Source organism: Sceloporus undulatus, chromosome 2 (assembly GCF_019175285.1).
Source record: "Sceloporus undulatus isolate JIND9_A2432 ecotype Alabama chromosome 2, SceUnd_v1.1, whole genome shotgun sequence".
NCBI classification, from domain to species: Eukaryota; Metazoa; Chordata; class Lepidosauria; order Squamata; family Phrynosomatidae; genus Sceloporus; species Sceloporus undulatus.
In genome coordinates, this window is record NC_056523.1 from 96,888,600 (window position 1) to 96,906,816 (window position 18,217).

At 39.2% G+C, this 18,217-nt stretch overlaps 1 protein-coding gene across 1 annotated transcript in view; it reads left to right on the forward strand.

Moving 5' to 3' along the window:
• TRPC7 (transient receptor potential cation channel subfamily C member 7) overlaps positions 1-18,217 on the forward strand; it is a 189,794-nt gene that overhangs the window by 160,098 nt on the left and 11,479 nt on the right. Inside the window, 3 exon segments of the mRNA XM_042452360.1 lie at positions 6,445-6,640; positions 8,629-8,850; positions 13,850-13,927. Coding sequence (XP_042308294.1) covers positions 6,445-6,640; positions 8,629-8,850; positions 13,850-13,927 — 496 coding nt within the window.

The following is an 18,217-nucleotide window of genomic DNA, read 5'->3' on the forward strand; positions in this document are numbered from 1 at the left end:
AATAATAATAATAATAATAATAATAATAATAATAATAATAATAATAATAATAATAAATTTTATTTATATACCGCTTTTCCACAGATCAAAGCGGTGTACAGACAATTAAAACCATACAATTACAGAACTCTAAGCACAATCATTCGCCTTCAAGGGTAAGCAGGGAATTGATGGCAACAGGGTAGATAACTTCATTCTTCAGGGGGGGAGGCTTGAAAAGATAGGATATCAATAAATACTGTATAATGATGAGGAAGAAGAGCCACAGCAATAATCCCATGGCTTTGGACTTTCAAACCCTGGTTCTTTTACTATTTTATCAAGAAGGAAATTTTGACACAAGTGTTCAATGACATAATCGAAACCTTGTCCCTGATTTTTGAACAAATACCCACACACACACACACACACAAAACCCCTGTTCCACTTATTTCTTTCTTAGTTTTTTGTCGGTTTTTTTGTTGTTATTGTTTTGTTTTTGGGTTGGGGGGGGGTTGGCTATGTGGCCATTTTCTAGAAGAGTTTCTTCCTGACGTTTCGTGGCTGGCATCTTCAGAGATGTTTGCTTGGAAAGGAGAAGAGTTTCAGGAAGAAACTCTTCTAGAACATGGCCACATAGCCTGAACAACATAGCCTGAAAACCCACAAAAAACTATGGATGTTGGCCATGAAAGCCTTCGACTTCACATTGGATATGTCTTTCTTACTTGTAAATCAAGTTTAAGTGTTCAATATCAGTTGGCTAAGATGGTCAAGGACTAACTGAGCCATCATAGGCCAGCTGAAAGTGTGTTGAATCAAATAAGAGTCCCTATAAACCTAGGCATGCTGGAAATAATTTAGGAGTGTCCTCAATCTGGCCTGACTCTGTGGAAGTGTCCTTGACTGGAAGAGGTTTGTTCCAAGAAAACCTGACTTCTCCCCCACCCTTTGGCTCTTTTGCCAGCACATCTTAGTCATCAGAACAGTTCAGTTGGCACGTGATTCTGTTTTCAGATTTCTGACATCATATGAAAAGAGTTCCCTAGAGAAAAGATGCTTCTGCCTAATCCTAATCCTGTTTAGCTGGGGCCTCTCTAAATTAGGACTGTAATTGCTCTGCAAAGCAGCTGAATTTTTAAGGGACAGAAATTTCATTTCAAACAGTGTTATGATTTATTAATTTTTTAGACAGGAAGTAAATTATGCTGGGGAGAGATTTACATAAGTGATCTATCCTGCTGGCAATAAATATAATGTTTGCTATAATAAAGATAAGTCAACAAGCAGCTCAGTTGTCTGTTATGCTTTGCCGCATGGATTTTAATGTCATATATTGGTATATGTCTTTAATTTTTTGCTTTAGAATGAACATAAAATCCTTTGTTGAGCTTGGAATGTGTAGTAATGGGGTAAAATCTTATTTCCCTATGGAAAAGATATATTTAGGTGCATTACAATAAGGAAATCAGTCAGCAAGCTTCAGGCTTGACTTCTGACTTTAATTCATTGGATACGTTTATATCATTCACCTCATTTATCTCATTCTGCAGTTCAACATATTGTAAACAGGATGAATGTCTGTTTAATCCCCAGAAAGGATATCTGCTTATCACCATCATTCCCAGAGGGGGGGGGGGAGTGATATTTTCACATTATCACTAAATTCTATTGCAAATAGCAAAATAATTTTCTTCCTTCATATTTTTTCAAAAGAAGCCAATGCTGTCAAAACATGTTGTGGTGTTTCAAACTTTTCTCAATTTTACCTTCAAAATACTTAAATGGGGCTATTATATCACCTCTTAACCCTCTCTTCTCCAGGCTAAACATACCCAGCTCCCTAAACCACTCCTCATAGGGCCATGGTTTCCTTATTCTGGACATACTCCATCTTGTGAACATCCTATGTATATGTATAGGATTCCACTTTAAGCATTCTGTGTGTACTTTAAGATTTATGGTTAGGATCTTCCAAAGCAGTTGCAACATACATAAAACTTGTTGACTTTTGTTTTTAATGTGTAAAGTAGGTAAAGGTTTTCCCTTTGACAAGTTTCCCTAGTTATGTCTGACTGTAGAGGATGGTGCTTATCTCCATCACTAAATCAAAGGAGCCAGAATTGTCAAAGACAACTCCATGGTCATGTGTCCAGCATGACAGCATGATACCTATTTATCTACTTATACTTTTACATGCTTTCAAACTGTTCGGTTGGAAGAAGTTGGGACTAGTGATGAGAGCTCACTCCATCCTATGGCACTTGGGCCTTTGACTGCCAGCCTTGCGATTGTCAGTGCTGTTGTCTCAGCCACTAAGCTGTAATACTGGTTTAGGCAAAGCAATTCAGGGACAAGGTTCTGTGTCAAGCAGATGGAGCATAGCAGTCTGATCACATAATTCCATGTCCTCCCCTCATCCAGTCCTGAGAGAGAAGGATGCCGCTGCTTGCCAATGGGGAAAAGAGGGAGGAGGCAATTCAGATGAAGTTGCAGTAGTTGGTGTTATCTTTGAGGGGAAAAGAAATGAGTGTGTGCTCACAGATAGAGTACACACAGTTTCCCTTCCCCTCAGAGCCCAGACAAACTGCATCTCCACTGCTTCAATTGGCTTTCTACCCACCAACCTACAAAGCAGCAGCAGCAGCTTTCCCTGGAACTTTACAGCTGCCAGGAGAAAGTTCTGGGAAGGGCACAAAGGACTAAAGAATAGCTCTATGCACTGTAACAAAAAAAGAAATGTACAAGCATAAGCCATGCTTGTGCTTATGTAGGTCACTAATAGGGTGCCTGCCCCACTATTCATGGCTTTTAATAGTCCTTTCTGCATGATCTGCTAGATAACTTTCAAGCTCTGTACAGTGGACCTAGAACCTGTACATACGCTAGGGTTTAGTTCTAAGATCCCACGTGGATAACAAAATCCATGGATGCTCAAGTCCCATTAAATATAATGACATAGCAAAATGGTGTCCTTTATAAAAAAAAATGGAAAATCAAGGTTTGATATTTGAAATTTATACTCTTTTTGAACATTTTCAAACCATGGATGCTTGAATCCATGTATAAAAATCTGAGCATAAGAAGGGCCAACTGTATAAGTAATATTTGTATATCTCTTTCAGATTTCCAAATTTTGCATTGTCTAATTGCTGTTCTATTGTAACTCTTGCAACAATGTTGTGAGGTAGGTTTTCAGAATGCAAATGAAGGTGGGGATGAAAGTAGGAGAGGGTGGTTTGGTTCAGGCCATCACCTCTGGTCATGGTAAGAGTGAAATTCAAATCAGAGAGGTCCTGATTTGAAGTCAAGTCAGTGATAGCTACATATACTATGATCTGAAAGATTTTCAAGGAAAATATGGCAGGCCTCCAAAGCACTGATTAATGCTAAAGTTGCAGGGAAAATAGCAGATTTGATATAGTGTCTTAAAATTACTGAGAATGTTTTTAAAAATCATGTGGAACCTTTCCAAATTAAAATAAAAGGTTAATAGAGGGATACTGATGGGATCAAGGTTAGTTATTTCAGCTGCATAAATGATGTAGATAACAACCTTGAAAGGCAGAATTGTGCCTTTATAACAGATGTGTTACTGGAACAGTTAATGTTTAATGGGAGAATGCTGGCCAGGTTCCTTTTTCAGGTCTTGCTTATATGAACAATAGTTTTATAAAAAAAATTAAGTGTTATGAAGAACAAAAGTGCAGCAAAGTCTTTGCCAGCTGTAAAAACAATGTCCCAAATCTTTATCTCTTAAAGCATCCACACTTGAGATGGCCACCTGTTTTGCTAGCTTACAACCAAATAATGAAGCATTAGCAAAGAATCTGAGGCCCTTTCACAGAGATAGCGTCATGGGGGGAGGGGGGTTTCAGGCTGCACTGGATGACACCCCAGAAGGAGGATGACACCCAGTCAGTCCCCCCCCCCCCCCCCCCCCCCCTTCCTGGGGCCTTGGACCTGCACTCTGGGCCACCATGGACCTCCAGAGTCCTGTCTGGACAGCTGTGGAGCTTCCAGAGCCCTGTTTGGGTTGCCACAGGGCCTCCAGAATCTCATCCGGGCTACCATGAGCCCTTCAGGGCCCCATTTGGGCTGGACGGAGCCTCCAGAGTCTCTTCCATGCTTCCACAAGGGCTTCAGGGCCCTGTTTAGGCTGCCGCGGGGCCTTCACAGCCCTATCTAGGCCGCCGCAGGGTTGTGTGGGCAATTCACTGGTATACACATGTATGCACACTCCCATGCGGCATGTATTCACTTGAAGCCCCACCCCCAGAAGCCATGACCCCTGCACCAGGTGTCACCAAGTCAGAGTATGCCACTGTTTCACAGTACAGTTATAGTACTATGATTCCACTTTAATTTCCATGGCTTCATCCTGTGGATTTCTGATGATTCTACTTTGGGGAGGCACTAGAGCTCACCTGGCTTAGAATTCTAAGTACTTCTCCATAAATTCCAAATCTCAGGATTTCATAAGAAGCAGCTAAGGCAGTTAAAGTGGAACCAAACTTCAGTGAAATTATTAGTTTTATTCCTCCCCTTCAACAATTAGTTTTCTCATCTAGTGCTTTTGAGTGGTCATAGCACAGAGATAGCTGACACCATACCACTTTTCCCAGGAGAATGAAAACTCAAATTACAACCCTAGCTAGTCATGATTGCTGAGGGCCAGATGATTTGGCACTAAGATCTTTTTCATACTATACAAATATAGCACTATTATTCCATTTTAACTGCCATGGCTGCATCCTCTGGAATCCTGAGGTTTGTAATTTGCTGAAGCACTAGAGCTGTCTGGCAGAGACTTCTAAAGGTCTCATTCTAAACTACAAATTCCAGGATTTCATAGCATGTTGCCATGCCATTTAAAGTGGAATCATAACACTATAGCCATGCCACATGAAAGGTCCCTCAGCTGGCTAAAGCTATGCTTAATCCAGCCCTACTTCCCCTCCTGTTCTAAGCAAGGATTGCCCTTACTTGACCTAATTTTGTATTGGTGTTATGCCTATGTCCCTGAGCTGTAGGAGACTGAACAGAGTTTCAAAGGAGCAAGCAATAAATAGGATAGTTATCTATCATTAGTTCCGTGCCCGGGGGGTGGGTGACAAGGATGTAAGAAAGCCACATTTCAAGAAACATTGTAAGGCGTAAGAATAAATTTACTTTCATGGTACAAAAAGTAAGTGCTTCTAGCTACAGTTCATTGGCAATGTGAAGTCGAAGGCTTTCATAGCTGGCATCCATAGTTTTTTTTTTGTGGGTTTTTCGGGCTATGTGGCCATGTTCTAGAAAAGTTTCTTCCTAACGTTTCGCCAGCATCTGTGCCTGGCATCTTCAGAGAGTGCTTTCCTGGAAAAAGGTGTGTGTGTGTGTGTGTGTGTGTGGGTGGGTGGGTGTGTGTGGGTGTGTGTGGGTGTGTATACATGTACTGTGTGAGCCTGGGAATGCTGGAGTGATACATTGCAAATCACTCCTGCATTCCCAGGCTCACACAGTGTACACACACACACACACACACAACTTTTTCCAGGCAAGCATTCTCTGAAGATGCCAGCCACACATGCTGGCAAAATGTCAGGAAGAAACTCTTCTAGAACATGGCCACATAGCCTGAAAATCCCACAAAAAAACTATGTTCATTGGCAAATTTCAAACTGAATTCGTAACATTAATTGAATGGAATTTCCTAGTCCAGCTTTGTGGGCAAGAGTCCTTTGGCCGGAGGACTGAGGCACAAGTGGCTCTGGTGGATTTATCCTCATGCTGGCACAGAGGGGGAAAATGCTGAGTGTTTACTGGGTTGTGGTTGTTGGTGTGTATTTTCAATTTAGCTCTAACTTATGGTAACTCATAGATTTTTCTTGGCAAGATTAATCTAAAGCGATTTGCCATTACCTTCCTCTGAGGCTGAGTGTGTGACTTGTCCAAGATTACCCAGTGTGTTTCCATGGCTAAGTGGGGATTTAAACTCTGATTCAGTCTTGGTCTTCTACAGTCCTAGTCCAGCATTCAGACTGCTACACCACACTGGAACTGTTTGCTTAATCCTGGACACCTCTCAAAAATGAATCTCACAACTTTATATGGATGCGTAGTTCAGTTCCAAATTACAGGTCCAAGGAGGGGAATCAGCAGACATATAAATGTGTCACTGTTCTTAAAATGTCATGTATTTTATCACTTTAAAAAATATGATTTAGAAATACTAACAGTCATAGATAATAGTTCCTGTAACTACAAGAACACAAAGGCCTGGATCCTATTGGTTAGATCTAACTAGAATCACTTGTCAACTGCTGGATTAAAATAGGTAAATCCCTTTCAATGGTCATTTCTATTTGGGATTGAAATCAGGCTACAGTTATTTACACTGACAAGCTACCATTTTTAACTATGATAATGTTATATTGCTGACTAGCCTATGAATGTTTAAGCAAGTCTCTATTTTGTTTTTAGGGTAGAAGAAAGTTTTAAAACCTTATTCTGGTCGATATTTGGTTTGTCAGAGGTAATATCAGTGGTGCTGAAGTATGATCACAAGTTTATAGAGAACATTGGATATGTGCTGTATGGCGTCTATAATGTCACCATGGTGGTTGTGCTCCTCAACATGTTAATAGCCATGATCAACAATTCCTATCAGGAAATTGAGGTGAGGCAAATAAATGTAATCATATCACAAATGGGCTGCTTTAATTTTTGGTTGCATTTCATGAAAAAACAAAGTTTCCTGTTTTTTGTTTTCCCTTAACTGTGGTTACTGACCCAGAGGAGCAAAAATTCATTTCCACTCCATCTGTTATCTCTATTTCATTTACAAATTATTTCTAAATCATTTGGAGAAACATTTTTGGCATTTCTGATCTCTGGATCAGTTTTGGCTGAAGTTAGCATGATGGGACACAAGTTCTGGAGGCCCGTCCCTTTCTCATTTAAGCCATGGAGGCTGTGAAACCACTGTTTTTGAAGCCAGTGGTAGCCTGGATGAGAGTAAACAAATTGAAAATAAATCCAGACCAAAAAAAAAGGTAATTTGGGTTAGGAAGCCCACCAGTCCAGGAACAGAAACAGGGGAGTTCTCCTGGACCCAGCCCTATTATTAGGTAGTCAGAGAGGTAACTGAAGCCAGGAGTGTTTTTACCTGGCTTCGGCTGGTGCACCAACTGCAGCTGATCCTGTTATGGTTAGACCTGGCCATTTTCCAACATGCTTTACTTGCATGTTGACTATAACACTACATGAAGCTGGCTTGGTAAACCAATCAGAAGTTTCAACTAGCACAGATTACTGCTGCTAGAATATTGGTTTGGACAAAGTCTCTGGATCAGGTGACTCAGTCTTACCGTATATTGCATCAGCTGCAGTGGACGCTATTTTGTTTCCCAGAGCAATTCAAGCTACTCTTTGTCACTTTGAAAATCCTAAATGGCTTCAGACTTGGCTACTTAAAAACATCTTTTCCCATGTGCACCTGCCTAACCTTGGGATCAGCTGTTGCACCCACCCTGTGCATTCAGATATACAGTTGGTAGCAATGCATGAGAGGGCATTCTCTGTGGCAGCACCATTAAATTCCTGTGGGTAGAATTTGCTGCTGTAAAATATTATATATAATTTCCAACATTATAGGTGTCCCAGTGGAAAGTTAAGAATTTTCCTCTGTAAACAAGAATTTGTCATTGTTGTTTCATTTTCATTACAAATGACTAGTTTTTGTTCTTCCTGTTTTTACTGCTACTACTTAAGCTTTCAAAATGTCTTATACTTTATATATTTTGTAAGACACTTAAAGCTATTTCCCTTCAAGAGAAGGAGGCAGAAATGTCTTAATATATAAATATCCAAAGCATTTATTCCTAATACTGCAGATATAATTACATCTAACAAACATATAAATAAAATATTTATCTCTAAATCTCTTTGGAATGTAAGTTTAACCCAGAGTGAGAGGCCTGAAATGTAAAGCACTCTGCCTTTTATCATATTGCAGATATAAAAACTGACAGCAGTTAACATGGAGGAGATAGCTTTTGGGCTTTCACTCAGCAAACAATGTTGTTTTTTAGTATCCATAGGAACAAGTAGCAGAAAAGAATAATGCTGGCACTTAGATCAACATCAACAACATTAAGTGTGCATTTTCTCCACAGTTAGAACTGTTATTTATGCCTCAAATCCTTTCAACGTTACATAGAAAGGTGTTATCTTCACTAAGAAATGGAGTTGTTTGCACATCATGCTGTCACTGATAAAGAAATAAATTACAATGATATCTAGAAATCAGATCTAATTTTCTTATAATCCTCAGTTATCAGAAATGATAAATAGTCTAAACTGCAAAGAAAGGATTTGTAGCAGCTCATAGAAGTTATATCAGCCAGGGAAGTAAAAAAAAAAAATGGATTTTTTTGTGTAGGGGATGAGTTTGATGTATGACTTATTACAAAGGGAAATTACAATCAGCCATCTAGCTGATGAATGACTTTGAGGGGGAAATATTCTGGCAGCTGTGAAATAAGAGCAAAATCAAAAGCACCTTTTAAACTCTTTATTGATGACAACGAGATAAAGGGGCCCCTGTCTTCCCAGCCTCTAATGCTGCCTTTTGAAAAACAAATCACCCCATTGTTCCTTTTGCAGGAGGATGCAGATGTGGAGTGGAAGTTTGCACGGGCAAAGCTCTGGCTCTCATATTTCGATGAGGGAAGGACACTACCTGCTCCTTTCAATCTAGTGCCAAGCCCTAAGTCGTTTTATTATCTCATAATGAGAATTAAAATGTGCCTCATAAAGCTCTGCAAATCCAAGGCCAAAAACTGTGAAAATGATCTCGAGATGGGCATGCTGAATTCCAAGTTGCGGGTATGTCACCTGTCATCTTTTTCTTTCTAACAAACCCCAAACTACTTTTTATATATATATTAAAAAAATCATTATTCTATTTCCTAAAGAGGGGTTAAGGTGGTATCTGCAGTGATCCACACTGTTTTATCCACACAACAACCATTTGAAGTAGTTGAGGTGTGCAGATCGTTCTTGACCCACCACTTTTATCTGATCTGGGATGCCTGAACCATTTTGCTGCCTGAGGTTAAGGACAACTTGACAGCCCTCCCCATTCTATGTTGACTTGACTGGCAGTTGGTCCTTACTTCTCTGCTAGTGTCAAGGCAGTGTCTTCCACACACTTGAAGGAAGCATGCTAATTGAAAAAGGACACAGAACAGGTTACATGGCACAGTTCAGTCCACCAAGAAAGCAGAATTACTGCAGAATTTGAGAGGAATGGTGGGGGAATATCACCACTGCTATTACAGGTGATTGCACCACTCTGCCTAGTAGTCATTTTAAGGTCAGATAGCCCATTGCATTTGAACTGGGATTTTTCTGGTCCTAGCATGACACTCTAGCCACTACAACGCATTGGTTCGGAAGAAACTGGTAGGACACACAGTTATACAGAAGTAGTTGTTCAAGTTAAAGCTGAATCTTGGAAGTGGAGTGGGAAGACAGTAGAGATGGGAGTGGGGGATATCGTTTCAAGCTGCAATGACCAGGCATTATTCAAATATCAGAAAGCAATACAGATTAAGTTTCCCTTATCCAGAATCCCAAAATCTGAAATACTCCAAAATCCAAAATTGTTTGCATGGGTAGCTGAGATGATTTCTGATGCTTCAGTGTACACAAGCTATGTTTTATGTTCAAAATCATTAAAAATATTATGTATAAAATTACCTTCAGGCTATGTGCATATAATATATATGAAACATAAATTACTGTCATGTTTAGACTTGAATCCCATCTCCATTATGTATATGCAAACATTCCAAAATTTAAAAAAAACACTGAAATCCAAAACATTTCTAGTCCCAAACATTTTAGATAAGAGAGCCTCATCCTGCACTATGGTACCTATAGAATAGGGAAAGGAACCTGTCGGTCATCAGATGTTGCGACATACCTGGCTCACACATAACAGTGGTGGGAACCATGCAGCTCAAAAGGTCATATATGGCCACTAGGTCAATTTTTGTACACACACACACCCCAGTCCCTCAAACAGTGGGACCTTGATATCCACAGGGGATCTATTCTGGACCACCACCTCCACAGGGATACCAAACTCCACAGGACCTGAAGTCCCATTGTCCCCAGTGGTGGCACTGTGTGCACGCACCACTACTGGGGACAACAGAGGCTATCTCTAATGGTGGTGTGGCCATGTGCACATGCCACATGCATGTGCCACCACTGAGGACAATGTAGGCTTGCCATCTGCTGTATTTTTTTATCAAAACAATAAAATAGGAAAGTCATGCTTTTCAGAAGCCTCCAGGGGGACCTTGGCTCTCTCTCTCCCCCAAATGGGCACAGCAAAACCAAATAATGCACCCTTTAAAATTGTTTTTTGTATCTTGTCAGGATGAACTGGTGTGACTTGTGAAGATACAAAATGGCACCCATGCTTTCCAAAGTTGCTCATTCCTGTGACAGAACATCTCTGGTCTCTGACATAGTTTTATTTCCCTCTCTCCCCTCTTCTGAGACAGGAAGAGGGCAGCAGTGTAGCAAGGAGAGCAGGCAGCTGTATCCAAATTCTAAAGCTACTGTCCAAAAATACCAAGAAAGCTGTATTCATGCTTTAAGAAGCTATTCATGTTTAAACAATGCAGTTTTATTGCAAGAGATGGTGGTAGTATGATTGATGCATTTCCATAGATGCAAAAGAATTACTGAACTGTCTGGATTAACTGCCTCATTTTCAAAAATCACACACACTTTAAACATATACGAAAGATTTGCGTGAAAACCTAAAAATGACAACACAGTTTGCTGAAAGTAATGACTTGTTACATGGAAACATTACTCTTTGAACTACAGCTCCTAGCCACTTTTCCAAACTCTAGACCAGGGGTAGGCAACCTGCGGCCCGCGGGGCGGATGCGACCCGGCAAGGCCTTGGGACCGGCCCCAGCCCGGTCCTGCCACCGATTGCCGCTGGAGTCTTTGGCCTCTCACGTGAGGGTGTGGGGCTTTTGGCCTATCAGGAGGAGGCGGGCAAGGGGGGCAATTGTCTATAGAAGCCTCAGAAACATGCATTTATATTAACAATTTTTAAAAAATCAGCACATTTTTTCGCATGTCCTCCATTTTTTAAAAAAGTGTCCTCCATTTGAATTTTTGTCCTACATTTGTCCTGGTTTATTTATTTATTTAATTTTTTAAAAAAATATATTTAATTATTTATTTTTGGCTTCGCCCCCCCCCCCCCCGTTGTCTGAGGGACAGCAACCTGGCCCCCAGCTCAAAAAGGTTGCCTCCCCTGCTCTAGACTCTGCTTGCCCAACCTCTTTTCTCCCTCCCTTTCTCTAGTACATGGAAACTGTAAAAATGTGACCCAATACAAGAGAAGCTGGAAAATACAGTTTTTTTAGGATATCAGAATCCTAGAATACCTAAAATACTGCAGTATTTAGAATACTGTTTACCCAAGGAAGCCTTCCTGACATCAGGAAATATTAACTGCAATACAGGCCTGCCACTTTTATTATGGATGGTGTAGGTCTTTTAGGGTTTAATGCTGATGTTTTTTTGATATGGAAATATTGTAATTTTTGTAATATTGTAATTATTTTGTGAACATGTTTAAATCTACTCTGCAAATCACCTTAACATTGAAGCAAAGTAACATAATTACATTTTAATTTTTTAAAAAAACAGTAGGGCAGGAAGGTGTTAAAATGTTCACAAGGAAAAGATTAAATATGCTGTTGTCTTACATAGCATTTCTGCTAGTCCTCGGGTTTTAAGCATAATTCCTAGGGCTTTTCAGAAAGAGCTGCTTTGCTAAAACCAGCAAGAATGTGAAGAGGCAGGGATTTTTTCAAATGATTCTGGTTCCTCATTTTAATTTATTCACAGACAGAAAGAAACACACACACACACACAAAGAAAGTAATATATGGCCAAGAATAAGCAATTTCTATTCAAGCTATATGACAACAGACCTGTCTGCTCTTGTTTCTAGTCACAGTTTATGATTGGAAGGGATGGGAAAATGCACTCTATAAACATAAGAAGAAAAATGCTGGGCCCAAACAAAACAATTCCATCACATTAACAATAAAATAAACACTTTCCATTGAACATGCCCTGTCAAGGACTTTTCATGCTGACTGGCAAACCCTAAAGAGAACACAGCTCTCTCCTAGAATAATGTCAAAACCTTTAGGCCTTATGGGATTACTCCAGAGCTTCTGATAAATCAGAAATGGAGATATTCTGGTGCTAGAATGAGCCCCATTTTATTCTACAGCCGGTTGTTTTACTGGGCATGTCCAAAAGAAAAATTAATTTTCAGTACCTATTTTGCAGAGCCTGGAAAAGTTCCAGCCTCTACTATTCATGGGAGCAAAGCAGATGGGCCAAAAGGAGCAGCCAGAGGCCGTTCCATCCATGATTGCTCTGGGACCGCAGTGACCAGACAGCTTGCTCCTGAAGCGGGCCGCCACCACAGTCCCAAATGGGCTGCCAGCAGGAGTGGATTTAATCTGCTCCTTTTGCCGGCAGCTTTGGGCCACTTTAGGAATTGTCAGTGTTCTGCCAGCAGCATCACAATAAGCACTGTTCAGAGGGAATGAAGAGGACAAAATCAAACACTAAGGGCCTGAACAGACAGGCCAAAATAAAGCTGCTTCAGGTCACTTTGGAGGTATGTGTTTAAATGACACACACATCTTAAGAGACCAGAAGCTGCAGCAAAGCATGACTTTGGCATGGTTTCTGGCCTCTTAGGATGCATGCATCATTTAAACAGCATATCTCCAAAGTGACCCGAAGCAGCTTTATTTTGGCATGTCTGTTCAGGCCCTTATTTACTTACGGTGAGTTTCATAGTAGATCAGAAGAAGATAGTGGAATAGAATGCTTGGATTTGGAAATCGATTCTCTAATGTAGTTGTAGAAGAGAGACCTGCTCATCTGTAGTGTCAATTGCACCATTATAAATAACTTTTTGATTATTTGAATTTCACTAGTCTGGAAAATAATTCCCATTGCTTAACCCATATTTATGTACATGCTTGAAATTAACATCACAAAGTCACGTGGGAAACTTTTTTTTGTGTGTGTTTTTCTCTTTTCCATTTTTACCTCATCCCATTAGGACAAATCAAAGAACGAAGGAAAAAATAATTAGATTATAAAGCAAGAGTATAAGCATAGTTCACTATTTTTTAGCAAAGGAATTGCACAAAATATTTAAGATATTTTTTCAAAATTTGATATGTATTACTTTTACAAAATAACTTGTTTAGGCATTTTCTAGATTTTAGAATGATGAGCTTCTGAGAAAACCTGGGTCTTTGGTTCAAGAATAGTGTTAGATGTTGTTGGGTCAAAATAAATAACTTTCCCATCTCTTTTAAAGCCATCTTAAACATCCCCAACTGAAATTTGAGATTATATTCCTATACTGTGAACTTTGAACCTACACACTGCATTATATGACATTCATTACGAAAGGTGCCCATATCTAACTTAGTATTAGAGCAAAGGCAATTCTCACAAAATGCTTACAAAATTTCTTACACAGTTTTCTCCGTGAGGAGGAACCTGATCCGTGGAGGAGGAGGAGGAGGAGGAAGAGGAGGGGCGAGTCAAGGATAAAAGAGAATGAAGCCATTTGGATTTCAGGACAGAAGACTTTGTGTTTGAATGGAACAATATCAATATTTTCTGTATAACTCATCATTTGTAGACTCTTATCTGCTGATCTTAGTCTTTGAGCTTGGTTTCTGCTGCTTTCATGAAAACCTTTCATCATTCTGATAAAATGCTCTACATTTGTACATTTCAGAAAGTTCATTTTGAGTCAGGTACTCAAAATTCAGACTTTACTGTGAAGAATGTCTACAACAAGCCCTCAAGATATCAGGTAATTCTCTTTTTATAAAAGAAAGACATGTATCAGAAATTGAAAAAGTAAAATATATTGGATATTCCTATGGGACTGTATGCACAGACCAAAAGACCCATCTTTCCCCAAGGTTGGCATTGTCTGGTCCGGACAATGCAATCCATTAGCCCCAGGCCAGGATTGAGCAGACCAGACATGGGAAGGGCAGATCCAGCCTGATCCCAGCCCCAAAGGCCCTTAATTCAGTCAAAAAATACTGGCTATTGTGATAAAATTTCTCTGAAACTCAGCTATGAAAGCCAGTAGACCACATAGGCCTGTGCAAAATACCCGCCACTGTTGCATCTTCTCTGAAGACCCCCACCATGGGGGCCTATAATATGCCCTAAAGCATCTGGGAGTGGTATATATTGTTTCACCGTATTTTGGGCCATGGGCATAAATGGTAATGTTTTAAGCCCCAAAGGGCCTTTGCCAAACAGGAAGTGATGGATTGCTCCAACTGGACCAAAAAGAAAGTGACCAACCATCTAAATCAAAGTCTTTTCAGTTTCAAAAATTAACTACCCTTTAATGACACCCCAAGCTGCCTTGGATCTTATATAAGGAGAAAGATGGGATATTAATTGATTAATTGATTGATTAAAAATGTTCAAACCAAAAAAGGTGAAGGGAAGTGGAAATATCTTTTTAAAATCTGGTTTAATGGCTTATAATGCTAAAGTGGTCTGTGGGACATTTGGGGGCAAAATATTGGGGTGCCCTTAATTTCGAGTGAGTCAGGCAATTGACAATGGGGGATTCAGCCCTCCATGGGAGGAATATGGGAGTTCACATGGGAGTCTATGGTTTTCAGCAGTTGCTCAGCCCAGCTTTAATAGAATTTCTTTCTTAGTAAGCTTGCTTAGAATTCAGTCTTGGTGATTAAATGATTTCAATAATTAAAAAGCACAATAGCCGGTTTTAAAGATTTTATGGTACAGTCTTTGGGATACCCTATCCATCAAATAAAATCAGAGAAGACATAGCCCAAACAACCACAAAGTGATTGACCATATATCTATCCATGTTTGCATGTCTAGAAGGGCCAAACATATAACTCCCAAGTTGATGCCCATGATATGATGAAATATGCAAGTCAAAGAAAGTGAAAGTGCAGAATCTCATGTGAAACATACCCCAAGCATATTAATTTTTTCAAAGTTTAAGACAGACTGGCAGTGTTTTGTTTTAAATGAGGTGAGACAAAAATTCCACATGTCACCATTTATACTAATAGAAGAAATATTTCTTCAAAACTTTAGGTATGGCAGAGCAGCAAATGTCATCCACACACATACAGAGACACACATATCTATGTCAAGGAACCAAGTACCTAAAGTGAGACAAATTATTTTGGCCCCTGGGGCAGAAAATCCCATAAGCATCACTCCCCTTCCCTGGCATTAAAAATGATACAGTGTTAATCAACAAACAATTAGCTATGCTTTAATAACACCCAAAATTTACTGCCTGAAGGAACAAGCTGACCCTGTTTACTGGTAATGGATGCCTCACCAGACTTTCATTGACATAGTTTATCATATCCTTAAATATATGATCTGATCAACATTGCTGTTTTAAAGGATCTATCCAAGGTATCAAAACCTATCCCCAAAATATGTTCAGCACCTTGAATAGCTTCTGTGTAATTCAGATTGGGCTCACTACCCCTCTGACATGGAAGCCACAAGCTGCCAGTAGATCCAAATCATGAAATATCAGTTGAAACCTACTGGAGCATGAGCAACTAGCTTTTGTCTAAAAGTTCATGGTTGCTTAACAGTGTGATCTGTTGTTGTTATTATTATTATTATTATTATTATTATTATTATTATTATTATTATTTCTTACCTGCTTCTCCTCATGGCTCAAGGCAGGTTATAAAATTGTTAAAGCACAATCATTATATAAAATACACACATTAAGAGATCTACACAATATTCATATCACAATACATAGAATGATCATTAAATATAAAATTCATGTTTAAAATTCATGATTAAAAACTGCCTGGATAAGCCTGCCAGAAGAGATGGGTCTTCAAATGTGTCTTATATTCTGACAGCCGGTTTAGCTGTTGGATCACTTCCGGCTGATCATTCCACAGTCTTGGGGAGGCCTATGAGAAGGTCCTCTAGATAACTACTGTCAAAAATCTTTCTGAAACTACGTATGAAGAACATATGAGAACAAGTGTTTATATCTACTTGAAACTATGGAGAACTGGTGAAGGCAAAATAATTGTCTCCATTTTAGTAATGTTGATGGTTTCTTCTGTTTTATTGTTCTGATGGAGTTTGGGGTTTTGCCTGTTCTTCAAAGTGGAAAAAATAGTTTCCTCATAGTGCAGTTCCATTTGTAACAAAAACTATTTTCTTTTTTTTAATCAATGTATATATGTATTTATATATGTGCTTTTGTACATCAAATATGGTGATTTCATGGCAAGCCAAGTTAAATATAGTGCATGGTATGTTCTTAAACTCACAAAATATATTTCAATCCATAAAGAATGTTAATATTGCATTTTTCAACTTTTCCAAACATTTCATTTTTAAAAAACACTTAGGGAAAAAGGTTTTTCCCATGGTTTTCTCCTGCTATGGTTCCAAAATTTCCTGAAATTTTACCTTTCTAGCAGAGCTTGAATAAGTTAAAATTTTGGATCCCATGCTGCTGGGATTCTGGCAACTGTGATTTAAAATTCTAATTTTTCTAAACCCTGTTCAGTGGAAAGAGATTAGGGAAGAAAGCTCTAGTACAAAAATAATGTTAGCCAGTATTACTTAATCTTCTGTGGGAAAGAGAAGTGCTAAAACATAGCAATGTGCTAGCAAGCAATTTCTTACAGAAAGGTCTAGCACCGTATCTCAAGATGTCTGCTTGTGCTATGTCCATACTCTCTGAATTTTTGCACTAGTTGTGCAAGAGTTTACAGAACAGTGCCACAGCTGGGATTTCTCCCTTGAATATGTCTCTGGCTCCAGCCCAACATTGTTCTCTCTGTCTCTGCCCTTCCCTTTGGCAGTTTCTTATTTCTGGTAATCAAGTCCTCAGAGTGAGAATCATTGCTAATACCTCCCTACATATACTTCATGTAACGTTGTCAGTCTGGCTCAAAGAACACAATAGAACAGAAGAATAGACACAGCCTCCATTTTGAGTATTTAAATTGCATATACAGTATAGTATCACATAATCCCAAGGAATCTTGGGCTGAATACAGACTTGAACACACTTAGGCTGGCCTCCTGATAGTGACCTACACATTGGACTATACATGCACAGCAATTTTGCTGTAGCAAGTATTCTGCTGACAGTGGTGAAGGTAGAGTTATACATAGACTAACACTGTGCACTGCTTGTTGTTATACAACAGCACCCAGTCATTGACACATGTCACTCAATATTACTATTCTGTATGAGAGTTGCATAGTACTGATGTAGCATAGCTCTACATGTGGATATTTATGCAACATCGAGGAGAGGTTGGATTGCAGCCATCAAGTATACACGTTACTACGTTCTACTGATATCAACTGGATCTGCTTTACATGTAACTGACTCAGTCTGGCCTGCTTTAGATTTTGGGCCACTTTATATTTTGTAAAAAGATGAACAAAATTTGATTGCATGCCTTATCAATCCAATTATGCCATCTGATTTCTAAGTTCAGTATTATTTATTTATTGGATTTATATCCTGTCAGTAGTCTGGGATGCAAGGCAATTTACAGTAAAAAAAAATTAAATGAAATAAGTACAATTTAAACATAAAACAAGTTCAACAAAGATTCAAGGTGCTGTTTAGAAGCACACTAATAACTGGAAGCAAATCATCCACCCAATGAAAGGTCCTTTTGCAGCAAGTAAGATTCATTGCCAAATAGTCACCTGAATAAAAAAGTCCTTTGCCTACCAGAGCAAAGGCAGACAGGAGCAGGGCAGCTTAGTCCTCTCTTCATAGAGAATTCTGTTCCACTCAATGGGAGCAACTGCCAAGAAGGCCCGTTCTTATGTTGCCACAAGACAAGCCTCTGAAGGCAGCGGAGATGACAGAGGGACTTGCCCTGAAGATCACAAAATTAATAATATTAGAACAATGAACAGTGACATTATTAACATATCTAATTCCCTCTTCCAAGTTTGAAACAAGACTTTCCAAATGTTAAAAAAAATCCTGATGCCAAAATTTATGTTAACATAGAAGTAGATGTTGAGTGCCATTACTGGGAGAAAGGTGGGATATAAATGAATACAATAATAG